The following is a 19,198-nucleotide window of genomic DNA, read 5'->3' as shown; positions in this document are numbered from 1 at the left end:
TTTAACATTGGTAATGAACGTCAAGCAAGCTGTGGGAAGCAGAAAAAACCCAACCTCATTCCAGTTGGAGTGGCATTTAATAAAACTAAGTGACTCTGGAAAAATAAACTCAGGAGGTGGGTGGCACATGGAAGGACTAATTTGTGTTAATTAGAAGTTGTGAAGGAGGAATATTTTGAAGGGGAAAGCAGATTCAGAATTTCAGTGAACAATGTGATAAATACTAATTAGCCAATTATTTCTCCATAGTGGCAAGCAGCTTTCAATGCCATTTCTTCTTCTGCAACTGTCACACCTCCTGTTGAGAGGCTAAGATGCACCCCACACAAGCCTGAGACATAACTATTCTGGCAGGACCAGTTTACCTCCCAGCAGTACCACTCCTTTTATCTTGCATTTGGTGAGGGCAAAGGAAAAAAGAATAGAGGCTGTTCAGAGAACTGGGTTATCTAAATTAGATGTCTGAACAGAAAAAATGTGAGAGGCTAACTTGCTGAGGCAAAAGCTCAACACACTCATGAGAAAGATAAGAAACAGAAACTATTGTGGACATCCCAGCTCAAGATCAATTATGTCATAAGGCTGTCTCTGTACAGATTGTCATCCTTTTTGCCCTACATACAGAAGTCTTAAAACTTCATAAAGTACTTTCAGAAAGCATAGCGTTCAAATATTCTTTTGATGGGGAAAAAAAAAAAGAGATAAAAATGCAAAGCCAGGCTAAAATCTGATTATCAGGAAAAAAAAGGAGGGAGGGAAAGATAGATTTAAAAATATTCAGAAGATAGTGGTTAGTATAATCTTATTAAGGCTGCTAAGGTAACATCAAACACAAACTAACCTGGAGAACCATACTCATGTCTTGGTAACCTACAGATCTTAGGCATCACTTCCATTAGGGTCTTGACATACTGAAGAATGGTCCCTTGTAACTAAGAGAAAACAGATGTATGTAAACATGTCAGTGCTGTTGAACTACAAAACTTTACAACAAACTGCATTCAAACAATACATGAACTGGAGCAGCTCTAAAAATCCTGCATTTAATTCTGCCAGTCATCATATTTAGAAAGGCAACTTTTTAAAATTTAAAGAGTTCACATGGCATTAACCATCTTTGCTACAAGGAGAGTGTCACAACAGCTAAGGCCAGGAAGGTAAAAAAGGAAAACGTTTTTCTCTTACAGACTCTTTACTGTCTCACTAACTTTTAGGGTTTTGGTTAAGAAGTTGCATTCAAATGCTTTCAAAACCATTCAAAAAGCATCTGAATGTGTTCAAAAGCAACATGAAAAAAGCCCTTATGATTAGGAATGGCTGCAACAGCCCAGACTGGTTCTTCTGGACATACCAGTTGAGATAGTTCCAGCCTCCAGTCAGCCTGTCTTCCTACCACTAGACACCTCTCCCTTATCTGTCCCCCTGCATCTGAGCATCTGCATCAGGCATTGGCAGGATATCCTCCCCAGGCCTTTTAACCTTCTTTATAAGTGACCAGGTGTTCAATGCCACCCTGAATGAATTGAGACAATTTATCACTAAGTTATAAAAAATCCAGCAAACCAATACTTGACACTCAAACCCTGAAAAATATAAGTGTTTTCTTCTCTCCCTGAAGATACAGCATCTTTTCAAGCAGGATTCAGCCTTTCTAGAACACCAGAAACATACTTAGAACATTGTGGGAATTACTGTAAACAAACTGCCAAATGTGTCAAGTGCCTGAAGTACGATTATGAATACCACAGCTTTCCCTGGTACAGCTGGATTATTTTGGCAGCATGCTCCTACAAGCAACAGGGAGGAAAATATAATTTCTTTGGCTTAAATTAACTGCAATGCACTATGGCTGTATGTATAGACTCTAATAGTATAGCAAACAGCCAGCACCTCAACCTCCTCCCAGTTACAAAGAAGGCCCTTTCCAATACAGGATACCCAGGCTGTGAGGATAATGTCTTCAAAGCTGGCCTGAGCAGCACTGCTAATCAAGCACAGAGGTTAAACTCCTGCTGTTAAGGAGTCACCTATCAGTGATGCCATTAATGAGAGCCCTGAAATTAGGTCCCAGGCAGAAAGCACACTACAGCTGTTCTCAAAAATGTCAAGGAAGTGAATGTACAGTGCTGTCTTTAAGTTGAAATAAACTAATTTAAAATACTCATAATTTTCCAGAGCCTACCTAGGCCCTGGAAAAGTATGAGTATTTTAAATAAGTTTATTTCAACAGCTCAGGTCACCACAAATTGCATGAATTTCCAAAGAAGAATCCAAAGATTTCAAAACACTGCTGAGAGCACCAAGGCACTTCTTTCTATTGCTTATACAAGACATTGAGTACTGTCAAGCCCAGCTTTTATCAAATTTCAGTGGAAGTTATTTTAATCATTTTTATCCAGGATCTCAATTTCTTTGTTTTTCCTGAGATACTTGCTCTAAGAAACCATTTGGACTAGCAGAAAAATAAAGACAATTAGCATACCAGGCTCTTGACAACTTTCAGCAATTCTTCCATCACCACAGCAATGCCCTGATATCCAAGAAGTCTACAGATGACTTTAAAGTGGGGTGGACCAACAAAATTCCTGTAGTTGCTGTAAATGCTGGAATATGCCAAATTCAATGCCTAAAACAAGAAAACAGATATGATTAATGAAAATTTTGTCTGCCTTTATCTCAATAATAATGTAATTTAAAAGTCATTTTAAAGCACATTAAAACTGAAATAAAAACTTTGTATCTCACTGTCTCTGAAAGAGTTTTAAAAACACAGTTTCTCTTTTGGCAGTTTCTCTTAAGGCAGGAACTTCAACAAAAATCTATCAGCAAGAAAAATTAGTGAGCTTTTTTTTCAAGCAGACATCTTCTGTTTATCATTTATAAAGCCTCAAATACTTTCTCTTTTGTACTTTTCTATTTACCCAAGCATAAAAGGGTAAAAGTAGCCAATGCCATGTCCAGATCCCTGAATTGAAAGCACAGCTTCTATTGCTCTATCTTCCATTTTATGCACAAAGCATCTTGAAAGAAATTAATTTTCTGTTCATAACAGGTGTTTTAAGTCTCTGAGTACTCCACTACAAAAAAAAAAAAAAAGCCTTCTGCAGCTACTGCTCTCTGCAACTAATTAGTAAGGATCTTTCTTTCTCAAACCCCCTTGCTGTACACAAGATCAAAGCAAATCTAAGTTTGGGATCCAACCTCATAGAAATTCTTCAAGACTTGTATAAATAGGACCAGGTGCTTTGCTATAGTCATGTTTACTTCCATGAAAGTGAACACAGCTGTACAGACTGATGTGATGTGAGGATTTAGGAACTGGTTGCTGAAGCTGCAGATTGGAGAGGGTTGGCTAACTTAGCATCCTCAATTTCTGCAAGTGGGTTGTTCTCCTAATACCCTGAAATTTAATTTTAGCAGGAATCTTGGCCACCTTTCTTACAGAAGGGACTGTTGTGTTTCCTTCAGTTTATGAAGTTTCATTCTAATGGAAAACAGCATACTGTTAAACTTTCAACTTCACACAGAGCTGTAACAGAAGATTTTCCAGGAAGAAGCATTCCCAGATCCTGCCCTAACTACCCATACAAGTCAACACCAGATATTGTAAACACATGGCATTAAGCTAGTTGGAATTCAATTTAGAAAATGCTACCAAGCTCTTGAAGGATTTTATTCTCATAAAAGGACTTTAAAATCATCTTTGGACGCAATCAGAATACAATATGCACATTTTTATTTATGTTGTATGTCTCTATATAAACATCAGCTTCCAACTGAGGTCTTAGAAACTTAAAAATTCTAAATGCAAACTAAAATAGACACTTGTATAACTATTAGAACCCTAGTACATAACACAGCCCTGCTGTTACGTCAGAGTGGGCTAAAAGGCCAAACTCCAAGTGTGTCCCACCAGGGACAGCCTAAAGCTGTATGCCTCCAGTACAACCTGTGCATTTCCATAGCTCTCTGCATACAAAATGAGGTCTGGGCCAAAGACAGCACAGAGAACTGGTAAAACCTTAAGAAGATATGTGCAGCTGAATGTCCTGATAAACTAAGGATTTATACAATTGCCACTAAAATATGAGATTTCATTTTTTGGTTTTGATGTTTCCAATTATGTAGGACTCCTACAACAGACATGTCAAAACTATGTATTTCAGCTACAGCACTAGGAGAATTTTCTTTTAGCATTTTACTAAATTTTTATTAAAGCATTTTACTGCCATGAGGTTAAGGGAAGTGAACCTCTCTTTACACAGCAGGAATTTGTCATAGAAAAGCAAGCCCTAGAATCATGGTATTTAAAATATATGCTGATACATAATAGTAAGAAGCCAACCAATCTAAAAATATATCTCCCATGTAAACCTCATGGGGAAGTACCTAAAATTTACAATCCACCTGTAAATGTTGGATTAGTGGATCTTTCTAAACTGTAACAAGGAATTTAGAAAAAACCATTACATACCAATACCACTTCCCCCCCAGTGAGACACAAAAGCATAAAACCCTTAGGGAAGAAGCCACTAACTAGAGGGGGGTGGAGGTGGAAAGGGAGGGAAGGGAGGGAAGGGAAGTTGCTGCTCATTATTTTTTAAACTATACTTGCTCCCTCCCCTACTTAAATTAAAAAAAAAAAAAAAAAGAGTTGTTAGTTGCTGATGTCATCAAAGTGCTAACATTAATCACTCACAGCATCACTGGTCCACACACAAGAGTATATAACAGGGATGCTCAGGCAGCATACTGCCAAGGGGAGGCAAGCAAGAGAGGGGGGAAAAGACATTATTTTCTTCTCCTGTGTGGTCTTTGAAAAGCAAAGCAACAGCATCTTTAGACAAGATGTGCTCTTGCAGGAATTTAAGTGGAAGAGACAAAGAAACCATGCTACCAGCAGCATCAGAGAAAAAAACTGAAATCACCAAGCAATGAGAATTCAGTCCAGAGAAGCTGAGGAGAAGAAAAAGCAAACTGGCAAACAGAGATCAGTCAGGAAATAATTCGTGTAGAAAGGGATACAAAAAATGTGGTGTTTGTAACATTTTCACAGCAGTACTACCATAAAGAAATTCTGTTCTGGAATTTCCATCAAGGAGCAACGGTAAGTACTGACTTTATGATCCATAAAACATCAGATGGCTTCTCCAAACATTTACATGTCAGTAATTGTGTGTTTTCTAATAACTGATGGTTTGTAGCAATAGAAATGTATTGTTGTTATTTAATTACAGTTCATTCTACTTACAAAATGCTATGAGGATTAAACTGTTGAAACTCTTGTTCCTAGGCTGTGTTAAAAAGTGTTCTATAAAAAAATAGATTACAATTTTAAGTAACAGGGATCTACCAGTTAAAGAGAAGGTAACCGAGCAAGTAAAAACTCTGATCTCACTAATGCACTCTATTTAAATATCTGCAGTAGCTGGGTAGATGCCAAAATGTGTCTGTTTGGTAAGTTTATCTGATAGCAAACTCATTTTCTTTATATTGTTGCTGTATTAAAAAGGGTGCCTTTACTACAGAATTTAAAAAGTAGTATCTACTCAGATCAGTCATATCCATGGTTTTACATTGTCATGAAAATAAACATACCTATTTTTCTTCCCACTTCCCAGTAAGTATAATCTAAAAGCCTTGAGCAACAATTTTCATACATAAACAGGCACAGAATTCTTACTGTTAATGTAATGTCACTACCTAAATCCCATAAAATATATATTTTCCCAGTCTCCTATCTAGTATAAAATACAAGTATTACAGAATAATTTTAGAATATGATATGAGCAAATCTCACAAGCTTTCTTCCTTAGGAGAATTTTTAATAATTAATTGTTATTTAGCCAGGAAATATAACATTTTAAACTTGATACTAAAAAATATATTGGATTTAATTTTCACATCAAAGTCATAAACAATGAAATACAGTGTTACTGTCATGAACATTTATAGTCATAAAAAAAGTGAGAAACTTTCAAAGTGGAAAAAGAACTTCCACAAGTGCCACTGGAAACTGACAATCAAACTAAGGGATCAGATTAAATTGCTGAGGTAAGCTCTTTTTCAAAAGTTACCATCACATCAGTAAAAGCATAAAACCAAAGCCAAACAAATGAAAATTGTATGGTTGTTATTATATATTCTTTAACAGATGTGTTTAGAGAAATTGCAGAAAAGAGATGCTTTCCTTTCACTATTTACAGTGTCTACACATACTGAGAACCTCAAAATACTGGCAGATTTTCTAATTTGAATTGAGGACGAGGAGGAGTATAAATTCAGGGCAGACAGACTATGGGATTACATAAAATGACTTAAAACAGCAAAGAGCATTAGTAATTTTAAAAAATCCCCACTATTTATCCAAAAGGTAGGCTACAGTGTATTTCACTAAGCTTGACAAAGCTTTTCCAAGAGGCTGACTAGCATCAAGCCTCAAGTTTGTGATACTGATACCACCAATGTACAGTGCTCACAGCCACTGCCGCAGTGTGGCTGCAGAGGCTACAGATGTGCAACTTAACAACAAAACACAGAGAGTCTCACAGAGTCACTGAACAGTCTGGCTTGGAAGGGACCTTAAAGATCACCTAGTTCCAACACCCCTGCCACACGCAGGGACACCTTCCACAGCTCCTCTGGGCAACCCATTCCAGTGCCTCACTGCCCTCACAGCAAAGAATTTCTTCATAATATCTGATTTAAATATACCCTCTTTAAGCTTAAAATCACTCCTCCTCATCCTATCAATATCTGCCTCTATAAAAAGCCCCTCTCCAGCTGTATTGCTGTATCTAGATACCAGAAGGTGCTGTAAGATCACCCTGGAGCCTTCTCTTCTCCAGGCTGAACAGCCCCAATTCTCTCAGCCTGTCTTCATAGGGAAGGTGTTCCTATGTGAACTCATGAATAAGAAACTAACCTAAGATATTGGAGACAAAAGAATATGTGGTCAGGTTTCCACATACTCTTTTGTTCTTCAACTAATTGTGACCAGCAAAAATAAAGACTTGTGGATGGTAGAGACATTTGTTCCTCAATATCCACTCCTGCCAACCCCTCTTGCCACTTAACATAAAATGCAAGATACACAGACTAGAGAAATAAACATCTGCTGCATTTTTTTTACAATCACCTGGGGGAAAAAAAAATGTGAAAGGAAGTGATTCCCCAATTGCAAATTCTGCAAAAATTCACCATCTCTCAAGACACAACAGGTCACTTGTACAGGCAGCAGTTCTGATTAAATTTCTCTAAGTTTATCTTTATACTTTCACTTGGAAGAGAAATACACATTTTAAAACACCCCAGACTTTATGAACTTTCATTCCCATTTTTACACTGCAGTGCCAAAGATGAGAGCATACTTTCCTAACAAACTCCATTCCTACATTACAGAGCACTACAATTAAGATTCAAACGACATCCTCAGTGCTGCAGCTTCTGCAAAGAACATCTTCCCTTTCCACAGGGAGATCAGCATCAAGAGAGAAAAAAAACCTCCCAAATAACATCCTGATGGGAATAACCATCCAAAACATCACAGGAAACACAGCAATGGTAATTTGGCCGAAAATGGCCAGTTGTGTCGACAGCTTTTACAGCATCATGTACCACCCTAACTGGAACAGCATGCTGTCCAGCTACTCCAGAAAGAGCTTCCAGAGGGAAGAGAGGGTGCCCACCACTCGCTCCTCCTTTGTTGTTGAAAACCTGACCCCCCTCACAACATACATCATGTGCGTGACCTGCCAGTCCGCAAACCCCTCCAGCGACCAGTGCAGAGTGTTCAACACACTGGAACGAGACCCGGCGTCGGCGAGCAGCACCAAGAAAGAGCTGGCACTGGGCATCTGGCTCACCAGCAGCGTGCTGCTGCTCATCATCGCCGCAGTCCTGCTCTACGGCTGCCTGCACCTGCTGTGCCGCAGGAGACACGAGCGCTTGCAAGAGCGCAACAGGACCTCCAAACAAGAGCCTGAGGAGCCACGGACCAAAAGCGTGGCACGCGCCTCTGATGAGTTCAGCAGGCAGAGCCAGCACGCACAGGACGCTGAGGAAAAGCATCCACACAGCATCCAGCTGGCCACAATCATAGAGAATCCCTCAGTGTGCAATGAGCCCATCATGCCATCTTCTAAAAGTCAGGAGCGAGTCCCAGTAACAGGACAGTGCTCTGCTATACATTAGAAATGTTTTGTCCAGGAGAAAGTTTTTGCCACCTAAGGTACCCCAACTACTTCAAACACATCAGTCTGTATGCAAAGGTTCACATGCCCAAGAAGTGAGCACTTCACCCACCCTCCATTATTTAAAAATTAAGCATGTAGCAAGTAACTGGCTTACATTTCAAGGGGATCTTTTTGTTGCTTTTCTTCAGCCTAAAACAGCAAACAAATATAAAAAGTGACCAAAATACTTTTTGTTAACTAGCATGAATAAAACTGAGTAGGAGTTTTCAGACGGCCAGCCAGACTGCTACAGTATAGGCAACTGGAACATACACACAGAGTGCAGTGGTTTGCCAGAGTTACACCCTGGCAATCCCAGCTGCTTCCCAAAACACACACTACAAGCAGTACTATACTCAGACAACACACCTCACTGTCCATGGTGTTGTCTATCCCTCCCATCTGCACTGAGGTCAGTCTCAGAATGTAAGATAAACTCATCAGGATTTTAATTGTTTCCTGTCATCTGTCTTATTTTCCCTCAGTCTAAATACATGCAAGATAGAGACTTAGTAAGGACACATCTAATTAAGGAAATATCCTGGGTTATTGCATTTTGCACTCTTCTGCTCCCACCACAGGCTACCTTCTGCTCCATGGGCCAGAGACTCCCTGCAGAGGAAATGGAATTCAGAGATGCAGCTCATGGCCCTACCTTTTTTCTTTCCCTTTCAGCTTTAATAATAACACGCATTAATCAGCTGCAAATTTCCTTTCAATTGCACAGTACATTTTGTGTAATGAAGGGGGGCAAAATAGTAAAAACATGTCAAAATGCATTTTTTTTTTGTAACAAGAAAACCTGCTGATCACCTCACTCTGCCTTGAGCTTCATGGCAAAGTGCCAAGGTCCTTTGGACAGAAATCTGTTCACCCTCACAACGTGAAAAGTGTTGTCTGATTTACCTGTGTATGTCACCCTGTTTTAAACCTCTTAAGCGCATTTGTGTTCCATAATAAATCTTAGTATTGCTGTATATTATGACTAAAAAAAAAAAGGTGCACTGTGACTGCAGGCACTCAATTGCTCTTGGTATGAATGTATGTGTGAAGTCAGCTCTCTCTGACACTGGGTTGTACCAGGGATGGCTGGAGAGCTGCTGGCTGGGCAGCTGCCACCCCCCTCCACCCTGGAAGGTAAGGGGGGGTACAATTTTGGCAAGAGAGCTCCCCATGAATATTTCACAGCAGGTAGTGGATCTTTTCAGCCACTCTATTTTGACAACAATTCCCACGACTTGTGAATTGCATTGACTATGAGTGCTAAGGAGAAGCTGGCATAAGTATGATGAATCTTCTTTACTCTTTTTTTTTTTTTGAGTAGGATAAGCATGACACACAGAGCACTTGCTGAACGGGGGCGAGTACGACTTTCAGAAAACACTTCAAAAGGCATTTTTATTGTGTGAAGTTAGCAATAACGAGTTCTCCACCTGCTGCAGAGCACTTCCTCCAGCTGACACATTTTCCTTTGTCTTGCACGTCAGTCTCAAACTGTGAGAATAACAGTTCACTGACTACTGTTTCAAATGACGGTGTTACACGAAATAGGCACTGAAAAACCCTTATCAGAGCATGAAGCCAACACAACAGGTTAAGTGCCATAAGAGGTGCCTGGGTGGTGAGGACAGAGAAAATGCTTTAAAAATATCTTGTAATCAAATTAACAGTAACACTTCTCTGATTAGGTTTTCATCAAGAAAATATTATTTCAATATTAATGGGATGAGGCCAAGAGACACACTGTCAATCTCTACCAACATCTTGGGCTCTTGAAAACCTGTTTACCTCTCTGCATGTCCATTTCTTTATGTGGGTTTTAAGGCAGTCCAATACATACACAGACACATGCTTATGTTATATACACATGTACACGCCACATTGAGAACAAGGAGCAGTTCTGCTCAAAGCAGTTTTGAGGCAATTCACCTACTGCATTTTGTTATTTATACATAAACACATATAACCAGAAGACATGCCTATATCCAAGTGAGAAGGCAAAGAGCTACCATGGTAGTGCTTCCCAAGGGATTCACCTACTCTAAATATAAAACCATTCCACCCACAGTTTACTGTGCACTACTAATATAAACATTTATATCATCTCACAAGCAATGGACCATCTCGCACCTGCTGCAAATGAGCAATTCATGCAGAGCGTCATCTGTTTTCTGCTCTAGTTTTGAAAAGCTCATGTCATCACACGCTCACAGAGCTACATGATTCTTTGTTTCTTGCTGAGAAAGTTTTATTACAGATTAATTCAGGTTCATTCAGGCAATTCTGTATTCGATTTGGTAATTCTCCACTCAGCAGTCATTGAGTATGGGGCAAACATTCTAAGTGATTACCAAACTGATAACAGGTTGCAACATAGTGCAGACTGCCTTTACTTCGTGCACCAGCAGTAGATAAAAATCATTATATTCACAATGAGAAATACCCTTCAAAGATGTATTTTTCACAAAATAAAGGAGTGAGCATCTACAAAGTGCTGGAGACATAAAAACATGACAATATTTGGAAAATGTTGTACAAGACAGAAAGAAAGCCCTTCAATTCTAGTCTACACAACCTCTATAAAACCAAGTATTTAACAGAAAGTTAGTTCAAGTTCCCAGAAAAGATACTTTCTTATATGTATATTATAAAATATTTCATGCATTCACCCAGTGTTGCTGAATTCCAACCTGCTAACATTAATATCATTAATACCACACATACTCTGCCTGAGTAAAGGGATTTCAGTGACCATGTTCAACCAAACTTTTAAAATAACCGAGCTCACTCAAAAGGCTAACGAGCTGTTGTAGGCTGGCTCCTTCCCACCTGACAGCTCTGCTTCCATATCAACCAGAAGAAGGAAGTTGTATCTGTGGGTTTTTGTTTTGCTAATTACATGAAGATACCACTCAGAAAACTTTAGGTGCTAAAGAGAATGTTACTACAACTCTCTATGCTAAGTATCAAGACACATTAATATAGACCAGATGCTTTGATCCATTTAGAAATATCTGGGAATATGTGAATGCTTTGAGATACAAATAAAAAATTTCTTTAGTTACTCCTGTAGTAGTGCAGCCTCTATAATGTAAGAATTCCTATCTGTTACTGGCTATATAAAGTAGAAATATTAAAAACTCCATTCAGATATCCTCAATTTCAAAATACATTCAATTCAAGAATAAAAATATACTCTTGTTAAAATTTAAAACTAGATAGAGTCATAAGTTTTCTTCTAATATAGGCCCATCTAGTTATGAAATTTGCCCCAAAAATGCAAGTAAGACCCCCTCCCCTTGATTGCTGCTGCTCATATAGAAAAATAATCAAGAATTCTGAAAATGTATAGCTCTCAGTGTGAAGACTACTAGACTTATTTTAATAATGTAACCTGACTGATAAAAAAGTATTCCCCATTTAATCTTCTGTCACTCACCCCACTGTATCATCACTTAGATAAATTAAGTTAGCAATCTCTATGAAATTCAGGTTTTTGCTCTATGCTGCATCTGGTCAGTTACTAAAATAGCAAGGAACACAATAACTCTAATGTAAGGAAATTCCACTTTCCTATAATTTACTGCTCATTTTTGGAGAACAATTACATAAAACACTATTTACAGAAGCAGACAGTCAGTTGCTACATTCCACATTAGGACATGTGAATCCTTTTCTACCTCCTTTACATTTTAAAGGCATGAAACTTTTACAAATGCAGCAGATATTTTAGCACTGAAATTTGTAACTCCTGAGATATCTCAAAACCTAGATTACTGGGTTGAAATTGCACCATACAACTATGATATGATGTGCAGAAAATACGAATAAAACAAGGACTAATTATGTTCATGCTTAAGTAGGAGGTAGATATTGAGAGTAGCCACCCACAACACTTACAGCACATCTGCATAAATTAGATGTATAATTAAATATATCTTTTAAATAATTTTAAATAATAATAAATAATTTTAAGCTTTTTTATTGTCCATCCTCTAATTTAACCCTTATATTTGCATTTATCTTTTCCATACTTCAGCTTGCCACCCTGATAGACAAGAAAACATTACAAAATTCAGAGTGACACCTTGTCATATAGTTCCAAATGTTTTGCTGAAGATAGTATGCTGGTTTTTACTGCTGTTTGAAGTAGATCAATATTTCTGACTAGATATTAAAAATGCAAATGTATGTTAATGTACTATATCTTTAACTGTCATTATGACACAAGTAATAATTCAGAAGAATAAGAAAATAAATCTGCAGTGGTCAGGGAGGACAAATCTATCACACATGAGCATTGCATTGGTCCTGTAGGCTACTTGGGTAGCCTACAGCTGTTCTCTTGTGCCAAGTACTCTTCTATGCAAATGTATGTTAATGTACTATATCTTTAACTGTCATTATGACACAAGTAGTAATTCTGAAGAATAAGAAAATAAATCTGCAGTAGTCAGGGAGAACAAATCTATCACACATGAGCATAGCATTGGTCCTGTAACTACAGGCTACTTGGGTAGCCTACAGCTGCTCTCTTGTGCCAAGTACTCTTCCAAATTATCACCCACACAAGCTCCTTAGCAACCTCAGTATTGGGGATTGCCACGGGGACAGAGCATGTGAGCACATCACGCACCCTTCTACTGAAAACTTGCACAAACCTTCCCAGCCCACCTAACTGCAAATCAGGAAATATGATGGTAATAGAAAGATGAGATGGCCAAGACACCAAGTTCATCACAGTGAGTTTGCAGCTCTGGGGTTGTAGAGTCCAAAGAAACATTACATTAAAAAAAATAATTGAAATAGTTAGGTATCTGATAGTTTAAGATGGTCAGAATCTATATTCCTCTTAAGTCAGATAACATCTGAAGCAGTTTTTCTATCTACTCCCTTTTCTCCTGTCATCACAGTCTTCATCACTGGAATAAGGGAGGGCTGCATCAAGATGGGCTCTTGTTCTCACTTCACCAGACGAGTAATTAATGAGTAATTAATCTTTATTTTGAGTCTGCTCTGCCACTGTTAGCAACTGAATAATGCAAGGTGGTTGAGAGAAGGGCTTATTTTTAGCTTTGTCAGATAAGACTACACATCAGACTAACCAATTGCACTATGGCTGAAACATATGGCGAGCTTCAAGCAAAATCTTTAAAAAAGTGTATGTTCAATTTAAAATACACACAAAACGTATTTCAGTCTATTTCTAATGACTTTCACATACCATTGTTTCTATAATTTAAAAAGATACTTTTAAACATTAGCAAACCATAAAGGGAATGAAGATGAAATCCAACCTTTGATCCATAGAGATACTGTGGCTGTGCATTAGGCTGCTTATCACGCTGAAACTCCTGAGAAAATGGCAGCACAGTCCGAACAAACCTATATAAAAAAATAAAAACAAGAATTCATTATTTTTACATAGGTGAGCAGGTGTGCACCTAGTGCACCCTACCCTGTAGAAGACTGCTTTTGCCAGCACATACAGTCAAAGACAGACCAGCAGCCTTTCAGTCCTAGTAGAAACTGGGGAAGCACACAGCCTGAGTTGCCCAAAACATGGACACAAATCACACTGCAGTTCAACAATTACTGTTCTTCCCATGGTGTGCAGGATCCCCAAATATTCCTCACCACTAACCCAGGCCAGCAAACAGGGAAGTAACTAACCAAGTGGCAATAGCCTCTCACAGGGCATAACGTGCTGGCAAAATGAAGTCCTTGAGAAAGAAGTATGCCTTCAAAGAGGAACATGGCATTTCTGTTTAATGTCTCAGAGCTTTTTCCCCCAAAATTCACATCAGGAGAAATATGTTAGCTGTTACCTTTAAAAAAAGTCATGAGGAAGGGTATAACGCAGCAAAATCAATGTTTCAAAAGTTTGATCATAGTTCAGTGTGAGCATGTACCAATACAAATCATGCTTAGCTTTACCTTTGTATACTGTTAAGAGGATGGTGAGAGAACTACAAAGATATGGAGCACTGCCAAAGACAGGATCAGCCATCCCACTCACAACTGAGGGCACCAGAGCCTGAAGGACCATTCCCAGTCCTCTGGTGAACAAGCAGCACAAATCTTCCCCCCCTGACATTCCCTGTTGACTGTGTAACGCACATTTGGCAGCACTGCAGTTTTTGTGCAGGAAGAAGTTCATATCCACTACAATTCTGATTCTCCTTAACTTCACTAAACAGAGGAAAATTATTGGGGGATGTGTGTTTACAAGCTGGATGGCTACTTTATTTTTTAGCTTAATTAAAAAGTATTTCTTGATAAATGGTGCAAAGCTGTATATGCACAGCAAAGAGGGAAAATAGCTATTTAAGAAGTGTACATCAAATGGTTGTATAATATCAGGCTGGTCTGAGTGATACCTGAGAAAACAAATATATCTAGGAAAGTGTTTCAGGAAAGAAAACTTGCCTTACACTATAACATCATAAGATACAATTATATCTTTTTTGTTTAAAGTATTTACATTTCATCAGCACACAAAAATTAATTCTTCATTATTAATTCTTCCTAGAAAGGGCAGAGACATTCTATTTTTAATATATCCATCTTCTAGTTAAAAAAAACAAACAGCCATGCTTATCAAAAATTGTATCACCTAGACTAGTATAAACTGCACTATGTTGCTTGCAATTACTTCCACTGTGTTTTATTTTGAGAATCTATAATTTCAGAACAATATTTTCTGCATTTTTAACCTTCACAAAAATAGGTACAACTACTTGTTCATACATAGTTTAGCCACTCCTCCCAAAAATACTTGTACTTGCTGTAGTCCAGAAAGAGTTTGCATTTAGAGCTTTTAAGGAAAAATACATTATTTATATGCATTATTTTTGATACTATACATCAAATATATATATATATTATTTAGATCTCCTTGCATTTTTATTTATTCAGCTTACAAGTTTATCCTCTTCTCTCTCACTTACACAGAAACTGAAAACTCTCTTTTGAGAGAGATTACTTGAATCTGTATTCTGCAGATACTTCATTAATGAGTTTACCAGAGATGATGCAAACATTTGATGGAATTCTAAGTAATCTGCAACATACGACAGTGCCAGAGATTACTCTATTCCCCCTTTTTTTTTCTCCAAATCGCACTACTTTTTAAACTGACATCAATTTTCAAGCCCTAAGAGAATCTCTAAAATGAAATCATAATACCGTGTCATTTGAGATAAGACTGGGTTTCAGTGTGCAGACATATTTGGCAAGAGCAGATTTGCTACCACTAAATTAAAATGCTCACAAGGAAAGGAGTGTTTCAACATATAAGTGGGTGCATCCCATGACTCTGGAAGCTGTAACTATGATTCTTAGACTTATCAGAAGTTATTGTGTGTGTTTTTCTCCATTGCAATGTAATTAGTGTCTGGGAACAAACCAGTCAGTGCAAGTAAATGCTCAAGTAACTCTTGTGTGTTTTCCAGGGCTCCTCTGCATGCTTGGGGGTTTCTCCATCTCTAATTTGCTTCATAGTAGCAAAATAGTCTTGAAGTTTTCTTCAAGACTTGAAGCAAACACACGTGCTTACATTTTCTTGGGTGAAAGAGGCCAAGAGAGGAAGAGAAGGAGTAAGGAAATAGGGGCAAAAGATAACATTCACTTGCAAAGTTATAGAGAGGCAGCATCTAAGATTAAGGCTACAGCAGCCTAAAGAGTGCATCATGTTAGAAGGTATGTGACTAACCCCAGCACATCATTCAGGTAAGTAATAGAAATTTCTTCCCTAAAAACTAAGGGCTATATGAAAACCTTACAGTCCAGCATCACCTACTCTTCTTCAAAGTTTTTCAGTGTCCATGTGTGTATGTGTGTGCTCTTTCTTTCTGACATTCTGCTGGCTGGCTTCCTCCTACTCCTCCTCCAAGAAAGAGGAATGTCTCTTTGAAGGACTGAAGCTCTTTGAATATCAAAGCTAAAGCTAAACAAACTTTTACTTTCCCCTGGATACTGGTAGGATACAGGTTTCAGCATACTCCAAGATAATCAGTTTCATTTTTAATCAGTGTTGATGATATCACAGCAATTTATCCATTTTAATCAGCACAGGATGTAAGCAGTCAAAGTAGATTAAGCAGATGAAAAGCCTTCTGGCTTACCAAAGCTTTGCAAGTGAATGGCTAGAGGACAACATGAGCCCCCAAAGTAAGTATTTTAGCAATCAAATAATTTAATATTAATTTTTCTGTGATACCTACCAGGAAGGAGTTTATAGTGAGCACTTCACAAACTAATCTAAATGATTCTATGATTTTAATGACTATAATCTATTTAAGGATATAACTGAAAGAGACTGCTTTGGTCAATGAGCCTGCTGCCTTGCAGGCAACCAGGTCAAACGAACCTCATTCATAAACTTTCTGAGCTTCATCTTAGAAGAAATAAGATATGACAATCATCCCTCCCTGCTCCTACAGAAAGTGTTCCTCTGCACCTCCCTGTCTAATTGGTATGAGCACTTTTTGCTTCCAGCATTCTCAAATTAGTTTGTCCTGTCTAGCAGAACTAACGGTAGCCCTCCACCCCCTCTCAGTGAACACTAGATCTGACTCACCCTTCTTAAACCTGGATGCCAAGATGGAGAGAACAGAGAAACAGCAAGGAAAATACTGCATGAGAGAGTAACAGATCTGCCAATCCAATGCTGTCACTTTTCATTTTGGCAGAAAGACTTTGGTTGGTTGCTTGTCTTTTTAGGAGAGGAAAGGCAGTTGAGTACAGTTACCCCTATGAATGAGCCTACATGAGTCTATATCCCTGTACCATTTGGCTCTTGGTAGCAGAAGCTAGATGGTTTTCACTGCTACTTTTCAGGTTTGCTCCAGCACTATGTGCAAGGGCTGAAAATTTTTCTGAACAGTGACTGTCAGAGTATATGCAACACAAGAAGACACAGCTGTTCTCTCATGAAAACCAGTCTCAAAAGCAATATGAGAGAGAGCAAGCTCGCAAAAGGAAGCAGGAGAGGCTGTCAGGAAGAGTGAAAAATAAAAAGCTGGTCTTTTTGCTCCTTCTGTGACAAATCTGCACCCTTGGAAGAAACATGTCATACTGCATTTGGAAGGGTGCTATACACATGAATTTATACCAGAGAACACAGATTTGGGTTATGTGTTAATGGAGATGGAGCTACTAGTTTAACTACTGTCACCAAAAGCTTGTATCATTTGTGTCAAGAAAGCACAGAAAATCTTCAATTCAAATAAATATAAGGCTGTCTCACACTTGCTCCTCTGTTAGTCCTTAATACAAAACAAGCTGTCAAGGAAGGAAAAGATCAGCTTAGAAACAGTAAAGAAAATAAAGCAGAAAAAGGGACTCTACAGACAGTGGAAAAGGAACAAAGACTGAGTATTTGAGTCATTTGAATCTAGATAACCTAACTTCACAGGGAAAAAGTTCAGATGCAGGCCGAAGCATGACAAATATTCCTGGTGTGGAAAGACTTGGCTTGACAAGACCTGCAACTGAGGGCCAACATGAGAGAGGACTCTTGAAAAACAATCCCAGGCAGCACAGAAAAGACAAGAAAGCCTCACACAGCTTTATAAAAGGGACAGGACAAAACAATGGGGAAAAATAAATACCCCTGTAAAGGGCCACAACTGCACTAACATTCCACCATTTTTGTTTTACAGAAACATCTAATCATTGCTAGAGGCTGGAATGTCTCCTGGGAGAAATATCACCTCAAGCCTTCCTTGTTTTCATATTCAGCCCCTTTATGGCTACTGACAGCATCAGGACACTGGACTAGAGACAACTTTGACCTCATCTGCAGTTCATATGCTTGTGCACTATCCAAAGGTTTGTTTTCTTTCTTTCATGATGGTCAACAGGTGGATAAAAAATACCCCTGGATTTCACTGCTAAGGCCCATCTGCAAAGATTCTCTCACTCATCTCTCCATTCCTTCTCCATAAACTGCTGTCCCTGAGTCTGTGCAGCTGGCCAGCATTAATGAGACTAAATTTCAGATAAATGGCAACTCCAATTATTAAATTGCTAAATCTTCTAATAGCAGACTCACTGTCTAATCTCAGTACATTACCAGATATAAAAAAAAAATGTCCTAAGTCCCAAATAATGAAACATGCAATGTGTTTCAGCACTTCTGCATGAAGAGCTTTAGCTTTTGAACTAAACGTGCAGGGTTTCTAAATAGTTGAACTCTTCTACAGATATATGAAATTATCATGTTCAATTATTCTTGGGAAAAGAGCTTCAAAAGGTCGTGGAAACAAGTTAATCTGACCAAAACACTAACTTCAAAAGAAGAACCCTTATACCAAGCTGTTATATTAAAAGACAAGCCACAGGTATGACACATTTTCTGAGAACTCTGCCTCCAGCCCCTCACACCACGAAGTAACCTCTCTGCTTCTCATCATGATTATCTCTCTTTCTTCCAGCCTTTAACTGCTACTTTTCTTCCCTTGTTTACATGTAACCTTCATGCAAGACAAGAGCCAAGCATTAAACCAGCAGCTCTCACACAGCTCCTCACAGTGTACTACTCCTGTGTTTGCACTCAATAACCTGTACACTTGAGAGGGTGCAATTTAAAGTTCATGCTAGCAGCAAGGCAGCAATGAATATGCTTAAGGACTATAAAAAGGCTAAAAACTTCCTGTTCTCTCTCTCACCAAAAATATCAAAGGGCATTGTATAGCATGTGCAACACATACATTAATTCTCTCCACACTGCTGCTTTTGACTGAAACCAAAGCATTCTGTGATGAAATCAGACACATGGTATACATACTGCCTAAGATCTGGCTCCCTTTAACACCTCTTAAATTAATTATCCTGAATTAATTACCCAACAAGCTGAGCCTAACTCAATTCTCGTGTACAGATTTTAAAAACAGACAAGCCACAGTGATAGAGGATCCTGCTAATGTCCTTTGGCCCCTCACACCCATTTCTCAAGCACT

At 38.5% G+C, this 19,198-nt stretch overlaps 2 protein-coding genes across 4 annotated transcripts in view; one reads left to right on the top strand and one right to left on the bottom strand.

Moving 5' to 3' along the window:
* Positions 1 to 19,198, bottom strand: part of CYFIP1 (cytoplasmic FMR1 interacting protein 1) — a 67,664-nt gene that overhangs the window by 7,491 nt on the left and 40,975 nt on the right. For all 3 annotated transcript variants that reach the window (XM_039725650.1, XM_039725651.1, XM_039725652.1), the window contains exons 23-25: positions 13,532 to 13,619; positions 2,483 to 2,626; positions 842 to 932 (exon numbers count right to left, since the gene is read on the bottom strand). In XM_039725650.1, coding sequence (XP_039581584.1) covers positions 842 to 932; positions 2,483 to 2,626; positions 13,532 to 13,619 — 323 coding nt within the window. The remainder of the gene's footprint in view (positions 1 to 841; positions 933 to 2,482; positions 2,627 to 13,531; positions 13,620 to 19,198) is intronic.
* Positions 4,777 to 9,644, top strand: LOC120510158 (fibronectin type III domain-containing protein 9-like). The gene is made up of 2 exons (XM_039725659.1): positions 4,777 to 5,107; positions 7,402 to 9,644. The coding sequence occupies exon 2, from the start codon at positions 7,522 to 7,524 to the stop codon at positions 8,191 to 8,193; it is 672 nt and encodes a 223-aa protein (XP_039581593.1). The 5' UTR covers positions 4,777 to 5,107; positions 7,402 to 7,521; the 3' UTR covers positions 8,194 to 9,644.

Source organism: Passer montanus, unplaced genomic scaffold (genome assembly GCF_014805655.1).
Source record: "Passer montanus isolate IOZ18808 unplaced genomic scaffold, ASM1480565v1 scaffold56, whole genome shotgun sequence".
Classification (NCBI taxonomy): domain Eukaryota; kingdom Metazoa; phylum Chordata; class Aves; order Passeriformes; family Passeridae; genus Passer; species Passer montanus.
This window is presented reverse-complemented; position numbering and strand designations above follow the sequence as displayed.

Coding starts and splice junctions, on each gene's coding strand:
- LOC120510158 (XM_039725659.1), top strand. CDS start 7,522: ATGGGAATAACCATCCAAAACATCACAGGAAACACAGCAATGGTAATT.